General features: G+C 47.9%; 1 protein-coding gene across 5 annotated transcripts in view; it reads right to left on the bottom strand.

Annotated features, from left to right (window-relative positions):
• The window catches only part of RGS8 (regulator of G protein signaling 8), an 82305-nt gene that overhangs the window by 18046 nt on the left and 47518 nt on the right, over positions 1–16741 (bottom strand). The window contains exons 1-3 of one of the 5 annotated variants that reach the window (XM_059673367.1): positions 5622–5883; positions 5218–5291; positions 653–754 (exon numbers count right to left, since the gene is read on the bottom strand). In XM_059673367.1, coding sequence (XP_059529350.1) covers positions 653–754; positions 5218–5291; positions 5622–5750 — 305 coding nt within the window. In that variant the 5' untranslated portion in view covers positions 5751–5883. Of the gene's footprint in view, positions 1–652; positions 755–3142; positions 3272–3717; positions 3842–5217; positions 5589–5621; positions 5886–16741 lie in introns of those variants that run through there. The other 4 variants (XM_059673370.1, XM_059673371.1, XM_059673369.1 and 1 more) reach the window with 4 other exon arrangements.

Here is a 16741-nt window from a genome sequence, read left to right as displayed (position 1 = left end):
GAAATCTCGGGATTGGCCTTCTGGGAATTTAGTATCTCGGCTTTCAGTCTAAAGAACAAAGCTAAGCCATTGCGTGATTTAAAAATGTCAAGATCTCCATGGAGAGAAACTGGTCTTGGAGTCAGGAAAGTTAGGCTGAGCTCCCGACTCCCTCTCTGTCCCCTTAATTTCTTCGCCTCTGTAAGGGGGACAGAGACGCCCATCATTGGAACCCTAGGAGGGTTAAATGAGGTGACATCTGTGACATCATTTAACTCTGGGCCTGCACAGTAGAGGCACTGAATCCAGTTTATCTCAACCTAAGCAGATTGTTCAAATAGATTGGAGTGTTCATTTCCAAATCAAGAGCTCAGATTGACAACAAAGTAGGGCCAAGAAATATCCTCCACCGCAGCTGTAGAAAAGTGGTGGTTAATATGATTTTCTTAAAAGTGAAAAGAGTGAAAAGGTGTGCTAAGTGATACCGTAGGAAAGGATAATAACCATTCTGTCATTCACATAATGGTGTCTAAAAGGAGCTGCCAGGAGGCAGGAATGTATTGTCTCTTGGTTCATCTGGCCAACAGCTCCCTAGAGAAGAACGGGTTCTGTGGCCACACGGTGGGAGCCCCACGCTGGGCACCCGGGATGCCAAGTGGCCATTACTACTCACTTCAGAGCACGGTTGGGCTTGTCAGGAAGAATCGCTGTGAAATCACTACACGAGTCTGACTTGTGAGACAGGCATCCCAGTCGAGTCCTCATCCCTTTGTTCCTGCAACAAGAAGGGCCTGGCCTGTCATGACAAGAGCTGTCAGCTCCATAATAGGGCCCCTGGAGTTGTTGCTGCAGAAGCCAGCACCACCTCCCCAACTCCACCATGTCCCCAGGGCGGGGTGGATTGAAGATTTCTCCATCAGGAAAAACCTAGAAGATCAAGGGATAGACTCACTCCCTAGCTCGACTACAGAAATAGCAATAGGTACCCTCCCCGAGAGGCCTAGCTTTTTAAAGCTGACATGCAAGTTGATGGTAAGTCAATGAAGGTCGTTAGCTTGGAAGAATTTCTAAATTAGGATTCTCTGTAGGGAGAGGAAATACAGTGATGACAAAATAACAAACCACATTTTGCTCTCCATTAGGAGGGTGAAGCTGTGGCCGCCACAGCTCCCGACTGCAAAGGCCCCAGAGCAGCTCCCACACAGAGTGGAGGGTTGAGCACTGGCGTGATACGGGAATGCACCTCACAGTGTCTCAGAGCACAAAGCTTGGGGCGTCCAGGCAGGTCAAGTGGCTCGGGTTCCCCCTCTCATCCCACAAACCTGGGGATATACACGAATGGCTACAGACCAGCAAGGACCATGCCTGCTGGTGAGAGGAAGGGAGATTGGAACACTCGGCCATGAAGAACCTGTGTCCCCTTTGTCAGTTCTTTTCTCTGCTTAACTAAGCTCTCCTATTCCTGTTTGTATTTTGGCATCTCTCAATCAGCAAGCTTAAAATTTTAACATACATGTTTGGAATTCTCATACATTTTATTTTCCTAAGGTCCAGACACTTCATTATAGTTATCTATTGTGGAGGATCCAATGAGAAATTGTGTTCATGTCTCTTTCTGATTCCCAACATTAGCCCCTTTTACCTTCAACCAGAGGTCAGCCCTGGAAGATGCCTGTTTGTGTAAATAAAGTTTTATTAGAACACAACAACTCCCATCTGTTTACATACTAGTATTGTGGAACACTGCTTTTGAGCACAAGGGCAGAGTTGGGTGGTTGCAACACAGACTATATGGCCCCAAAGCTGAAAATATTTACTCTCTGGCTCCGAACTTTAACCCCGGCAACTCCTCGAATGGAGGGCAAAGGTAAGTGGCAGGGGGTTGGTATAATCAGATCAGGACCACACACTGTAACAATGTGCCCTGGAAACAGTCCTAGGAGATGTTATTCTCCATGTTGAAGGGAAGTCCTTCCTGCCTGATGTTTCTTCCCTCTTTTTCACAAATCCTGGGCCTGAGCAGAAATGTTACAGCTCATCATTTCCATCTCTTCCTTTCACTTCAAGTGGGATTTGACCCCCTCAGGCAAATATTCACAGAAATCTAACAAACACCTACTGGGATGTTATTACACTTGGCGAGCATCGACAACATTCATATGCCACCGCCCATCTCTGAGGAAAGGGTCTTTTAAGGCTGGGACATCCAAGTTCCCAGAAATGTCCACTATCCTGCAGAAAACTGAGCCTGCACGTCCTGTGCTCCCACCTCTCATCTCAGCCAGGTGCACTGTGAAGCCACGGGTTTCCTGGCATTCAAAACATCTGCTCTAGCGTCTCATGTCCACTCACTCTTACAAATCACAGGCTGCTGTGACACCAGGCCATGCCCCCGAAAAGCAATTAAGAGGATTTCCAAAAAATGTCAGATCCATGCAAGCCATCTAACAAGGGTTAGCAGGGGCCAGAGTAAAGAGTGCTACTTGTTACCAAGACAACAATGATTCTCCCAATAGTTTGCAAAAGTCTTCCACGATTTATTCTTTGGAACAAAATGGTTTTGATTTTCCATCTTGTCTAGCTGAGACCTCAGTTCTAATCTTTTAGTTCAGTCTGAAATAATAGGAGCAGAAGCAAGAACCAGAGGTTAAGGTTACTTTCAAAAACTTGCCTGGCCAAGTGGTTCAGTCGGTTGAGCATCCTCCTGTGCACCAAAAAGTTGCCGGTTCAATTCCTGATCAGGGCACATACCTGGTCAGGGCAGGTGTGGAGGGCAACCGATCGATGTTTCTCTTTCACATCAATGTTTCTCTCTCTCCCTTCCTCTCTCTAAGCATATCCTTGGGTGAGGATTAAAAAAAAAAAAATCTAGGCTAGCCCTCATCTTCTTCCCCTGTCCCAATAACTCATAGAAGTCCCTTGATGGTTCAATACAAGCTCATGCACATTGAATTCCACTGATCAATGGAAAAGCTTGGTGCTAAAGCAGGTTCTGCTTGCAAGGCCATAACTTTGCAAGAAGCACCCAGGTAAGGACAGCGCAGTCTATACAGGAGGCCTGGGGGACGGATACAAGTGGCCTACCCCTGGGAGGCCCAAACAGCAGAGCAGGTGGAGAAAGAGCAGAGGGGCAGGGGCAAAAAGACAGGTTGGCATCAGTTACCTGCGTGGCATCAGTAAGGCGGCCATACAGGCACCCGCTTATGGTTAACCCTCTGGCCGGTGTGCAGGGACGTCAGGGCGGGAGATAAGACTGCGGGGCACAGGGATTTACCCTTTCACGTCCTCTCACCTAAAATCAAAGAATCCGCTGTAAGAGGGGGCCACCCTCTCTTCTCTGACTGTGCTAGAAATCCTTTCTGATGGCTTTCTGCCAACTGAATACCTCCCCGCTCACACCCTGTTCCCCACAAACTTCTACTAGTCCCGAGACAGGGAGACGAACCAAGGATGGACAAGAAAAAATTGTTGGGTGGGTTCACATTGCTGCCTGCTGGTCAGGAGTTTCTATCTCCCTAACTATTGGCCATCAACAGTAAAGTCGGGCACGTGCTCCAGGGGAGGAAGGCATGGGCCTGGGGAGCCAAAAATTACTGTTTTCTTTGTGTTACTTGAGTGGGATCCTGTGACCAGCCAGCCAAGAGGAGGGGCCATGGGGCGGGGGGGGGGGGGGCGGGGGGGGGGGGAGCACAGCACTTGCTCCAGAAACAGTCCATTGGCTACTGCTCTGATTCTCACCTCCCTCCAAGGTTGGAACCTGTCCCAGAGGTGAGAGTGTGGGAGCCTCGGGAGGACGTGAGCGGGAGGAAGGTTGGGTAATTCCAGGGGAGCCTGCCAGGCACTGTCACCGCACAGGCTTGCTCCTTTGCAGGGATCCCAGACGCAGACTGAAGAAATGAATACCCAAGTCACTCTTCCTCCCCCGTATGGAAGCTGCCTGGCCCACCTCAGCCCCCGGACTGGCCCGTCCCCGACCTGAAGCAGGAGGACATCAGGGAAAGGGGACAGAGGTTGAGGGCTGATTGACGGATAATCTCTCTCTCCCGAGGGTCCCATTCTCAGGGCTTCAAGCCCTTTGTTCCCATTGAAGAGAACTGGTAGGAAGAAACGTGTGAAGACAGCAGTCTATCCGTAAAGGGATCCCCTGGGGAACCCTGACACCAAACATAGAATCCATTTTAAAAGAAACCTTTAGATAGATAAGGCCCTTCTGAGATCCACTTAAATTCTTTTGCTACTACCGGGAACATTTCACAAAGACTTTTTATAATACCTTTTTGAATAATACCACAATTAATAAAATAATGAGATTGCTTTATTAAAACTAAAAAAAAAAAAAAAAAAAAAAAGTTCGATTTTATGTAAGGCTCATCCCCAGGATATGACAGCGGCTGTGTTCCCTGACAGCAGGAACAGTTCCCTAATCCTGGTCCTAACTGTGCATACACCTGCTTGCTCAGAAGTCAGGAGATCGAAGCCTTTCATAGCTGTCAGGATCTCTAGAAATCATTGTTCTGGGCATCTAAGCCTCGTTTTCTCTGGATTGTGGGATATAGCCGCAGAGGAGGGGGAAGTCCAGGCCAGGGGCCTTCACAGCCCTGGAGCTGAGCAGAACCAGGCACTCCCACCCCCACACACAGCAGAGGCAAGGTCGTTTGGGGCAAGTTTCACCAGGCCTCCTGTCACTGCCTTGTCACTCTTCCCATTCCCACCGCTAGCCCACACCGGCTTGCTGGAGCTGCTTACATGCCTGCCTCCCTCTCTTCCAAATCCAGCCGTGCCCACCAGCCTCAGACCCTCCACCGCCCCTTCCGTGAGCTCAGCCTTGGAGCCCATGGAATGAGGACCTGCAAGGTTCTCTGACCCCAGCACCTCAGGGCTCTTATCCCATTTGGCCCTTGACTTTTGGGGGACAGAGTTTGGGGTTACCCAGAACCCAGGAAAACCACCAGTGCGATTACACCCACAGTTCATGTGCCCTCTGAAGTGGACATCAAGTTACAGGTGACTCTACAGGATGGGTCAAAATGGAAACAGAGGATGCTCAGTGGGCAAAAAAAAAAAAAAAAAAAAAAAAAAAGGTTAAAAGCAAAGAGCAAAGATTTATAAAGAGGGGAAGAGAGACTAAGCCTGGGTGGAGAGAAAGCAATCAATATGGAGAGGCAGGTTAATTAAATATGGATAATGCAATCAGCCCACACGGGCACCCAGAGAGGAGAAAGCAAAAGCAATACTCACCGTCTTTGACCGGTCCTCATGGCCTGCGGGTCTCTGCTAACGGGATGGTCAGAGAGGCTGCGGGTGAAGGAGGTCTGGGGAGAGAGCAGATCTGTCTTTTAGCAGTTTAGCAGTCAAATCCTTGGCGGGTGAAGGGCATGTGTGCATGCACACGCAGGAACACGCGGGCACGCACACACATCTCCACATGCATGCATGCACAATCCACCTCCCACCACTTGAGCCGGGCAGCGAGCAGCCCCGCTGAAATCTCTTCTCCCTGTTTGTCACATCCAATAAATACTGGAGCAGCCTACACCCAGCGGGCGGCGGCTCAGCTCCGGGGCACGGGCTGCACGCCCATCCTCATTGGCGGGATGCTGGAGGTGCCCCTGCGCGGAGCTCGCCTGGCACTCCTCCCGCACCTTCCTCCTCAGCTTCGAGAAGCTGCTCCCCTGCTTCTTTGGCTGCGGCTCAGGGAGAAGTCCCCACAGCCCAGAGCTGCCTCCCTCTGCACCCAGAGGCTGTGCAGGGGGCAGCGAAGCCGGAGGCATTAACTCTTTCCTGCCGCCAATGAAATCCAGTGGCCAGGGGGCCCCCTTCTAATGAGCTCCGCTGCCCGCTGAAGGCTGGTTGCCGCTCAGGGAGCAGGGAGCATAAAGACCTCGCCCCAGACAGCTGCTGACAGCAGGAGCCACGCCGAACCAAATCTCCTAATGAGCCAGGAGGAGGGGGCTGTCTTGCTGGGTGTGATGTGATGTGATAAATGCAGAGAGCACGAAAGCTACGGGGCAGGTCACACATCTAAATTCCACCTCCTTTCTCCCAGTTTCTATTATGCTGCAGTACCGAGCCAAACCACCAAGCCCAGCATTAATTACCCCCTCTGCCACCTCTCAGCCGTCCCCTTACTCTACAGAGGCATTTCTCCACTCCCACCCCTCCCCCGCCCCCCCCCACCCCACCACCCCACCCCTCACTTCTTAATGAGAAATTTCCACCTCCCCGAACATGTCTATTTCCAACTCTGTGCTCCTGTCTCTCACTTGGTTTTTCCTGCAGTGGAAATTCACCTCTCTCCCTCATCCATCACCTAGCAACTTCCCCCTACTTGCATAGGTTATGGAGTGAGACTTTTCCCTTTGTTCTGCCCATTCTGAGCATTATTTCAATTTTTCTGTCTTCTACGTTTTTTCCTTCCAGACCGCCTTACCCACGTGGACCTTCACAGTGCCTGTTCAGTTCAGAAGGAGGACTCCCTCTTCCCGCCTGTCCTAGTGCAGTAGTCTCTGAGTGTGGCCCCTGACCAGCAGCGCTCAGCGTCACCTGGGTATGTGTTAGAAATGCCGCGTCTCAGGCCACACCCGACACATACAGACTCGGAAATGCTGGGCATGGGGTCCAGCCTTGCAGTGATTCTGATGCTAACATGCGCGGACCGCCGCCTTGGGATGAAGCTCAGATTCTCCTCATTCCGCTTGAGGTCTCTGGAGCTGGGTCCCCTGCTCCCCCCCACCCCCCCCCCCCCCCGGAACTCGCTCCAAGTGCACCCAGCCTTTGCTGCAAGTTGTTTCTGAAACCCAGAAGGTAGCCTTTGCTGGAGGCAGCCAGATCTCTGTAGAAAGAGATGGCTTTTTAATAAAGACACTCCATTCCGTTTGCCTAGCCTTTTACGATGTAGAAAGCATTTCTAAGTATTAACAATCCCATGTCGTAGTGAGAGAGGGGGTTATTAGCCGGGAGTTACAGATGAGGAAACTGAGGCTAGACAGCGGCACGCCTTTTTCGCAGGGACACACCTAAGAGGAGCTCAAGGACCAGGACTTGTTCTCTGTGACTCTCGCAGCAGAGCTTTCTTCGCCACGTCATGCTGGGACCCAGTCCTTCCCAGCAGATCTGTTGGTGCGTAACCTGTTTTCTCGCAGTGAAATGATAGACGGAAATCAAAATGCTGATGCTGCCTCCACAGTGACTCATTGTCTCTGTCTGAAAATGTCCACAGTGCCCCTCCGTGAGGTAAAGGGAACTTGGTGTTATAAAGGGAGATGCAAAAGAAACGTTTTCCATCCCTCACAGCCCCTGCCTTGGACCCTGATGCTAGCTGGGATTCAGAATTTAAGTATAAAGAGAATCCCTTCACTTCTGGCCATGTTTCTGGTACTGATGCTAGCTGGGATTCAGAATTTAAGTATAAAGAGAATCCCTTCAGTTCTGGCCATGTTCCTGGTACTCTACCATAAGGAAGAGGTACACAGAACTGGTGATTAAAAGCCCATTGATCGGCACTTCCCTAATCCCAGATAAGTGTATAGCATAAGGGGGACCCATGCATGGGTTCCACACACATACCTAATGTTTAATGAGTACTTAGTATGTGTTAGTCACTGTACCAAACATTTGTACTTGTGTTATCTTATTTACTAGTAACTCTCATAACAAACTTACAAGGCCAACGACATCTTTATCATCCCCACACTAAGATGGAAAAACAGAGACAAGCCATTATAAGTGGCATAGCTGGTATCTAATACCAAACTTCGTGCTTCCAGCCTCAGCTCTGCCCCTTGCTTTAACACAGCAGTTCTCAACCTGTGGGTCGCGACCCCTTTGGCGGTCGAACGATCCTTTCCCAGGGGTCGCCTAAGACCATCCTGCATATCAGATATTTACATTACAATTCATAACAGTAGCAACATTACAGTTATGACGTAGCAACGAAAATAATTTTATGGTTGGGTCACAACATGAGGAACTGTATTTAAAGGGCCAGAAGGTTGAGAACCACTGCTTTAACACAAAGGTAGTGACACCAGGGGACTTCTCCTCTATGAGAAGTCTAAACTGGCGGGATAAAGGCCTCCTTCAGGTCTCAGGCTGCCCATTCTGGCATCCGGAATTGAAAGGCACCAAGGAGATAAGTCAGGACTGCAGGTGGGCTCAAGTCTCGAGTAGAGGCTGACCAACCCTAACCAGGCACCAGAATCTTCAATTAGCCTTAGAGCAATAATAGTCACAGGAAGTCAATAAGCCAAGCCAAATGTTTAAAGAAAGACACAATAATTAATAAAGTTAATTAATAAAAGTGTAAAGGAGAACAAGAATATAAAGAGCAGACGTTCAGTAGTGTGTGGACATGCAGCAGCCGTGAGTAAAAAGAGAAAACTCAAACTAGTCCAAACTCTTTTTTATCCCCAAATGTTTTTATTGATTTCAGAGAGGGGAGGAGAGGGAGAGAGAGAAAGAGAAACATCAATGATGAGAGAGAATCATTGATCGGCTGCCTCCTGCACGCCCCACACTGGGGATGGAGCCTGGAGCCGGCAACCCGGCATGTGCCCTGACTAGAATTGAACCGTGACCTCCTGGTTCACAGGTCAACGCTCAACCACCAAGCCACACCCCTGGGCCAAACTCTTTTTTTTAATCAAAACACTCCTAAACATCAAGGAGTAACCACACTGCACCCTAGTTTGAGAAACACAGACCAAGTACGGCCCCCTTTCAGGGCAGGACTCTCCCTTAATCGTCCTTCCTACAGAGCCAGGTGCATAGAGAATTCGGGGGCTGGGGGGGAATTAAGCTGCCCCAAGGGGTAAGCATTCTGGCATGGTCTCTCCTCCTGAAGGAGAGAAACAGAGAAGGCAAGCGGGTTGGAGTGCTAATGAGAAAGGCGTTCACCTACTTGGACAATGCATCACGGGCTGGGGGCCCCTGCTCAGGAATCCAGAGCTCCAGATCCTTTCCTGGTGCTGATCCACATGGTTTTCCCCAGGAAAACAGCCATTACAAGCCCTGCTCTGGCTTCTCAGGCCGCCCTGACTCTCTCTGCTCTTCCCCGTCTACACTTGCCCTCCTGGGAAACCACACCCTGCGGGTGCTGGCCACTGCTTTTCTCCAGGACCAGGGTTTCGATCCTGCCTCTCTTGAGCTCCAGACCAACTTCCCAGAGGTCTGCTAGACAGCACCCCCCTCTCAGACTCTGCAGCCTCTGATGTGACCACCTCTCTCCCCTAACCCTCCATTCCTGCGGGCTCCATCCTAGCTCCTCAGGGTAACAAGCACAGGTATTGGCTTCGTTTCCTCCATATCCCCTTGCTGAATTGGTTTTGAAACCTTGTCATCACATCTGTGAACTATTTCTCAACTTCATCCCCTCCCATCCACGGACACTGTCATGTCAGAGGTTATTGGGCACACAGCACAGTGCATGGCCTTCCACCCTCCTAAGTAACTGACTTTCCTGCCTATTTCATCAGCCCCTAAAGCCTTCTGGCACATACACGACCACGAGTTACCCACTGAACAGACACCGGGTCATCCTCATAACCTTTGATGGGCTCCATTGCAGCTCCTTGTCTATCTGACAGTCCAATCATATTGTCCCATTTATCCATCCAATGCCATTGTGTATGCATGTGCACACACACACACACACATGCACATGCCTGATTCCTCAGCTGCTCCCTCTGCCCAGACCGTCCCCACCCCGGATCTGCCTTATAACTCCCAGCTCCTCCTCCAAACCCAGCACCTCCAAGCTAAAAATTCTCCTTTCCAAAGCTTTCCCAGAACTTCCTCCATCAGAAGGAACCTCTCCATCCCGACGCCATGGCGCTGCTATGATTCCCTGACAGCCCGCATCACGGCCTGAAGTTCATCCTTGTGACTTACGTCTCCTGATCCTCCCAAATGACTACGTGCTCCGCAAAGACAGATTCCAGGACTACGCCCCTCGCTATCAATTCCCATTGCCTTGTACAGAGCAGGTATTTAATAGATGTCGGCTGAATTCGGTTTTGCATTCATGAAAAATCTGAAAAATGACGAAGAGTTCCTTTAGGCAGAAACACATTAGACGTCTGCAGTCTCCAGGTCAAGGCTGAAGTCCAGCCTAGAGCTAATGGCACTCAAGGGCGGCAGCTCGGCGTTGGCAGGCCATCGTTCCCAGCAGCCCAGCCGAGGAGGGTGGAATCAGTCAAGAGCAAAAGGAGCACCTGGCACCATCACACAAAAATGTAATGACATTGAAGATGAAGGGAGTTAAAGGCTGCAGTGTAATATTTTTAAAAGCCACGATAGTGGAGAAGGAGATTTCTTGCCAAATGCCCCGTGTGTTTATTTAATCAACATGCCGCCTAGGATAGAGCCACGTTAAGAGCTTTTGATAAAATAGTCGTTCGGACACTAGACCCAAATTCTGGTCAGCATGCTAAAGCTCTCCGCAAATCTTTTAAAAGCAATTTCCACTTTGTAGCTTCCTAGTAACAGTAGAAACATGAATCAACATATGCCGCATTGATTTGGGGTTTCCATGGAGACTGGAAGGACATAGGGAAGGGAAGGACAGAAAGAGGCCACTTGACCCAAAATTCTAAAAAAAAAAAAAAAAAGCATCTCCATTTCATTCCTCTGAGCATTAGCAGCCTCATTTCCTGTTCATCAGTTCAGGCATCCGGATATTTAATTGGTAATAAGCCTGCTCGACTTCTCACAGGAACATCAGAGGGGACACGGAAAGAAGTCAGCAGCTCAAGGTGTGGGCCCAGGAGGTTTGCAAAGGGAACCCAAGAAGCACAGGATCTGGAATCAGAAGGAAGGACCCCTGGGCCTAACTCTGCCGTTAACCAGCTCCATGACCCTGACGACCCTGACTAGCTGTGTGATCACCAACCAGTATAACCAAGCGCGTTGAATTTCAATTTCCTGCTTTGTAAAACCTAAATTCACACCCCCTGCCCTGTCTATTTTTCAAGGTGGTTACAAGAAAGAAATGAGAAAGGCAGTGGGAAGAAAAATGCTTAGCAAATTCTAGTACACGGTGCACTATTATTATAACTGATGATACTCTGAGCTTCCCTTTAAATGGAATTGTGCCAGTAAGCAAGAAAATGCAACAGAAAGATGGTTGATTTCATGGTGAGTAGCCTGACTTGAAAAACAAAAAAAAGACAGTGGGTTAAACAGCCCTGAGTTTCCAGAGCTGTAACTGTAGGCAAGTGACTCTCCCCCTCTCTGAGTGTCATTTTCATCATGAGCAAACTGAATATCGCTTTGGCTTGTAATAAGGATTAAGTGATGTCATGTAATCGAGTGTTAGCACAATGCTTGACTAAGGGCAAATGACTGTGTAGCGGGAGCCACTATTAGGAGCTTTATTGACTGTTTCATCATCTACAAAATGGGACTCAGAATTCCTACTATTTCCCTACTTTACCTAGAGGACTGCTTGGAGGATGTCTGCTCAGCTACTTGATATGCTGTTTGGGAAAATGTGCCAAATAAACAGAATGTTATTATTTCAAGGTTCAGCTTTATTGCCTGCTCACTGAGGTGACACAAAACTGTGTAAAACATATTTGTAAGGATTTTTAAGCTTCTTGGTGGAGAGGAGGCTTTCATAGTCTCTGCTACCTTTTTCATCTTCTCTTGTTCCTCTCGTGCCCTCATTTGTCTCCTTATACCCGATGCAACCTTTCCTTCTTTCCTGCCTCTTTTCTTTATTCACTGTCTTGATACTTCTTCTAAGTGTGTCTAGAAGGATTTTTAAATTAAATTTAGGAGGCTTTGGTGTCTAAACTGCAATTGTTCCTTAGGGATCCTAAAATTAAATGGTATGCCAACACTGGGGAAAATGACATAAAATGGGTGGATATTTTAGGATTACAGGATTGGTCATCACTGAGATATATATATATATATATATATATATATATATATATATATATATATATATTCAACCAAATGCAGTTCATGGAATTTATTTTGGATCCTTATTCAAATTTAAAATCAAAAAAAATATATTATGAGACAATTGGGGAAATTCCAGCACTGATTAGACATCAATATTAGTGTGATATCGATAGTAAGGTTATTTTTTTCTTAAGCAACCTTATTATTTAGATATACACTCTGACACATTTACAAAAGAAAGATATGGTATTTGGGACTTGCTTCTTCTAGGGTGGAGTGAGGGATGTTGAAGTGGGTGGTAGTACATAGAAGCTCACTGTTCTAGTCTTTTGACTTGTGTATATTTAAAATTGTGCATAAATTATTTTAAAATAGTGTAACCAGTGACAATATGTGCTTCAGTAAAAGCAGTATACAACATGTAAAGTATTAGTGCAAGGACACTGAAATATAGAAGAAGGGGACAACTTGAACGGGAATTGATTTCCATTGTAAGTTGCTTTCCCCATGAATAATCTATTATTTGACTGCAAGGGAGCAGATGCTAACATTCATAGAGGTTTAGAGAGGGATGACTCTTAGACACCACCTGCAGAAACGAAACTTTAAAGACTTTGCCGAAGGTCACATTTCATAAAGGCAGAGCCAGGACTCACGCCCAGAGCCCCTGGGGCAGCATCCAGTGACATCCTTTCCTCCCACAGATGAGCTGCCCTTCTCCCCACCCAGATTCCAGGGCAACGAGGCAACCTTGGATGAGGAGACAAATGACGACCTGTTCTCTTACCTGAGCAACCCTCCCTGTTCCCATTGTAACCTCAGCCTTAAGCAGTGAACTCAGCTTTTACAAATTAGCTTCCCAGCGGCCAGCTGGCTTCTGCAAAAGCAGCTGATGGGCAGGAAGCCAGAGTGTAGAGAAAGCCAGGGCTCATGCACCACACACAATCCTTCACACACCCTCAGCCGGATCTCCTGATTCATCAAGGTCGCTGTTTCAGGGGTGTGGGAGGGATGGAAGCCAAAGCGTGAAGGACTGAGGAGGGGATGGAAAGAGAGGAGTCAGAGATTCTTTCGGGTAACTTTGCTGACAAAAGGAGGGTGCCCAAGTCAATTTTTTAAAAATGAAATTTCTTTTTTATTTGTAAGAACTGGATAACATGGCAGAAGAGAAAAAAGACAGAGGAAAGAGTTGAAAAAGTGCAGTAAGTGGGAAAGGATGGGTTCAAGGCCACAGGAGGAAGGATTCTCCTTGAGCAGACACATCTGAGAAGGAAGGAAGGATGTGTGTAAATGTGGATGGGCTTGTAGGGGAGAAGACGGGGAAGCAGGTTGAGGTATTTCATACATTGCATAAGTAAAAAATATATTTTTCATCTCCCCATCTCCAACATTTAGCACAGTACCTGGCACCAAGAAGATGATCAATAAAATCAGTTGAATTTAACTGAACCAGTCAGCAGGTAGGTGAGTGAGACCAGGTTTGGGGCAGGATGCTGACCAGAAGAGGCAGTGTGGAGCCATCGAAATAGCACAGGCTCCACGGTCAGGTGACAAGTGTTCAAGCTCCAACTCTGCCCCTTATGGCTGGCTTAAGACCTTGCGTTCTTATCTCTGAAATCAGAATTTCTGAAGTGATGCCAAGTTCTTGTATCACTGTAAAAATTCATTGAGATATTGAAGCCCACATGGATTATAAATGATGCAGCCTGATAAGAACATGAAGTCCCATCGATAGTTATCAGAGTCATGGAGGGCAGAGGCCTAACCGCAAATGGGGCTGGGAGGAGAGGCTGCAGAGGAAGGGGCAGCAGGGGCAGAGACGGAGGAGCAGTGGGACCTAGTTTGCAAAGCCCTGGGGCTGGGAGGTAAGAGCAATGCACTAGCACAATCCAAGTGGGGCTCTCTCCTCCTATCTCACGTGCCAGGTCGCTGGTTCTCCATGTCTTCCCCTTTGTAGGCGGTAACAAAAGCTTTATCATTTGCCATCGGGGCCTACAGCTGTGGGCAGAAAGCAGCTTCAGCACTCTCCCCCTCCTCTGAATATAAAATAAGCTCTTTCTAATCCTCCATTTTTAATGACTTCAGCCAATGGCTTTGATGTCCTCCCTTCCTGCTCCGTTCTCGCCAGCCACCTAGAATCATGCGAAAAGGAAACCCCACAGCCATCAGACCCAGGGATGGGCCTGGCTGCAGCAACAGCGGCAGGAAATAGTAGAGTGAAGACCTGGCCTCCAGGAGACAGCTCTCCCACCAAGACCTGTTCCTACCATCTCATCTCTAGGAAATGAGATGCCTTGCTCTTAGGCTACGCTGGGTGCACGTTAATGCCTGCGCCGGGGGCGGGAGGAGGGACCGGGGCTGTGTGGGTGCACTCAGATGCACAAAGACGCGCTGAGCAAATTCTGACACTTTTCCTTGAGAGACAAAGCCCTGATAGGAATCTACCTTAAGCCATTCAGCTTTTCTGAGGCCCTCTTCTTTCTAGAACCTTTTGTTGAAAGATTCAAAAGCTTTCTGGAAATTCCACACAGTGCAAACTCTTACAGGTCCTGATGAGAATGCTGATGCTTCGTGGACAGTAAAAAATATCCCAATCCCCAAAGCAAGGAGGAAGAAGCAAGGAGTGTTTCTTATGTTTCTGGAGATAGAGGTGTTTGGACAAAGAGGACATAAGAAAGCACGAAACAGAGTCTGTGATAGAACAGAACAAAAATTCTAAGCCCTGAAGTCTTTATACACAAGACATTGGTATAGCACAGTCACAACCCACAAAATGCTTTCACGTTTCTGGAGCTGAACTTGATCAGGTAACTTAACCTCTTTGGGCCTCAGTTGGTTTGAGGAATGTGGGAGGATTAAACAGTGACATGTAGGATAAGTACCTAGCAACGTTGCCCAGCACATCTTGATAACTGGGAGCTATCATTATGACTTTACATTGACCCTCACATAAACCTTTGGAGGCATGCTGGGCACTCGTGTTGTGCCCATTTTACAGATTACAAAAACACATTTTCAGTAGTCCTGAGTGAAGGGCCCAGGATTATTCAACGAATGGCCCTATAGAGACTGGAACCCGGGACCAGCCGGGCTTTTTCCAGGCTCCACGACATCTCAGCACATTCAGTTGTGCTGCTGACTCACTGCTGAGACCCACATTTGGCAGGTTTATTAATGGAAATATGATGGGTTTTGCTCAGCCACACTCTCACCAGCCCCTGAGGAGTACCTAGCATTTGTGAGATGGCATTGTGGCTAAGGAGCCCTATTCTTCAGATCAGAGTTCACTGAACCATGGGAAATAGATCTAGGCCCCATTAGCAGGTTTAATTCAACCAGACAAAGGCTGTGAGGACGTTTTCAGATTCCTTTATGTGTTAGGCGCTGTGTGACACTGTTGTTGTTTTTGTCCTTTTTAATGCCAAAAGGATCCAGGTGCCAGGAGTGGCTTACGCTTGCCTGGCCACGGTGGGCTACAGACCACACTACACACTCCAATTCCCACTCGCCCCACCCATTGACCTTCTTCCAGGAAACCTGCTCTAAGGATGGAGCTGACAGCAAAGGGTTAATGAAAACTAGTTTGCCAGATTGACTGAGTGCTGATGGGGCTCTCATTCCCAAAATAATAACAACAGTCATCAGCCCGATGCCATGCTGCCTGTTCCGAGCTTTGAACTTTCCCCAAGCATGCATCTGACCTCATAACCCTCAAGTTTCCCCATTCTGTAGAAACAAATAATCCCAGAATAACCCCAGTTTTGGAATAGGGTGGGCTTCCTTTCTCACGTCATTAGATTGAAAGCATCTCAAGATCAGGACCCACGAGCACCTGAAAGCCAGATGTTCAGCCTGCAATGAAACAGTGTATGGGTTCTAAGTGGCTCTAACACAGAAACAGAAAAGCTGCCCTTTCCCCAATGCCCCCGAGAGTCCCTGCCCAGGCAGCTCGGGGTAGAACCCTTTGAGCTGATGCCAGGGTCTCAGCACACTGTTGAGAAATTGGTGACCTTCCCTCTCCCCCCATAAAAAAACTGTGGCTATGTTTGGTGATGGGTACTAAATAGACTTATTGCAGTGATCATTTTGCAATATATATATCACATCATTAGGTTGTGCATGTGAAGCTAATATAATGTTATATGTCAATTATGTCAATTAAAAAAAAAAACCTGGTCCCAGCAAGTCTTTACTTAAATACGTCCAAGAAAATAATGCAGAATGTGAGCAAATTTTTGACTATGATGTTATATCAGCATTTTATGTAATAATAAAAATATGAAAAAAATTTTTTTAAAGAATTGGTGACCTGCCAATGGATTTGTTAATTAATTTGATGGTGGGAGTCCCTTCACAATGCATACATGTATTTAATCATCGGGTTGCACACTTTAAACATAATGCAATTTTACTTGTCAATTATGCCTCAATAAAGCTGCAAAAAAAGAAAGTGGTGATCTCCAATATTTTCATCTCCCTCCAGCTCATGGTGGTGGGGAGTCCGTCTGCACCGGAATGTGTCACCGGTGTTAGTCACCAGTGACGCTGGAGACCTGCACCATGACGGGAAAACGAACAGCTGCGCGGCCAAACTGCTATGCAGGCGGCCGACTTAAAACAACAGCAGGAGACATGAATGAAACGGAAAGAGACAGTGCCATCGTCCCGATAGCAAAACCACGGTACTTCCAGAGCCCCTGCAGGCATCTGAGGGAGGAGACAGCATCCCTTTGGGCCAGAAAACAGGGTTTGGGGACCTAGGGAGCTGGGATCAGGGAGGAGGGAGAACAGAAAAGGACGCTGGCAGCTCAGCCCCCACTGACAGGGAAGAATGGGCGAAGTCCTGCACCCCTGC

The sequence above is a fragment of the Myotis daubentonii genome, chromosome 18 (assembly GCF_963259705.1).
Source record: "Myotis daubentonii chromosome 18, mMyoDau2.1, whole genome shotgun sequence".
Taxonomy (NCBI): Eukaryota; Metazoa; Chordata; class Mammalia; order Chiroptera; family Vespertilionidae; genus Myotis; species Myotis daubentonii.
This window is presented reverse-complemented; position numbering and strand designations above follow the sequence as displayed.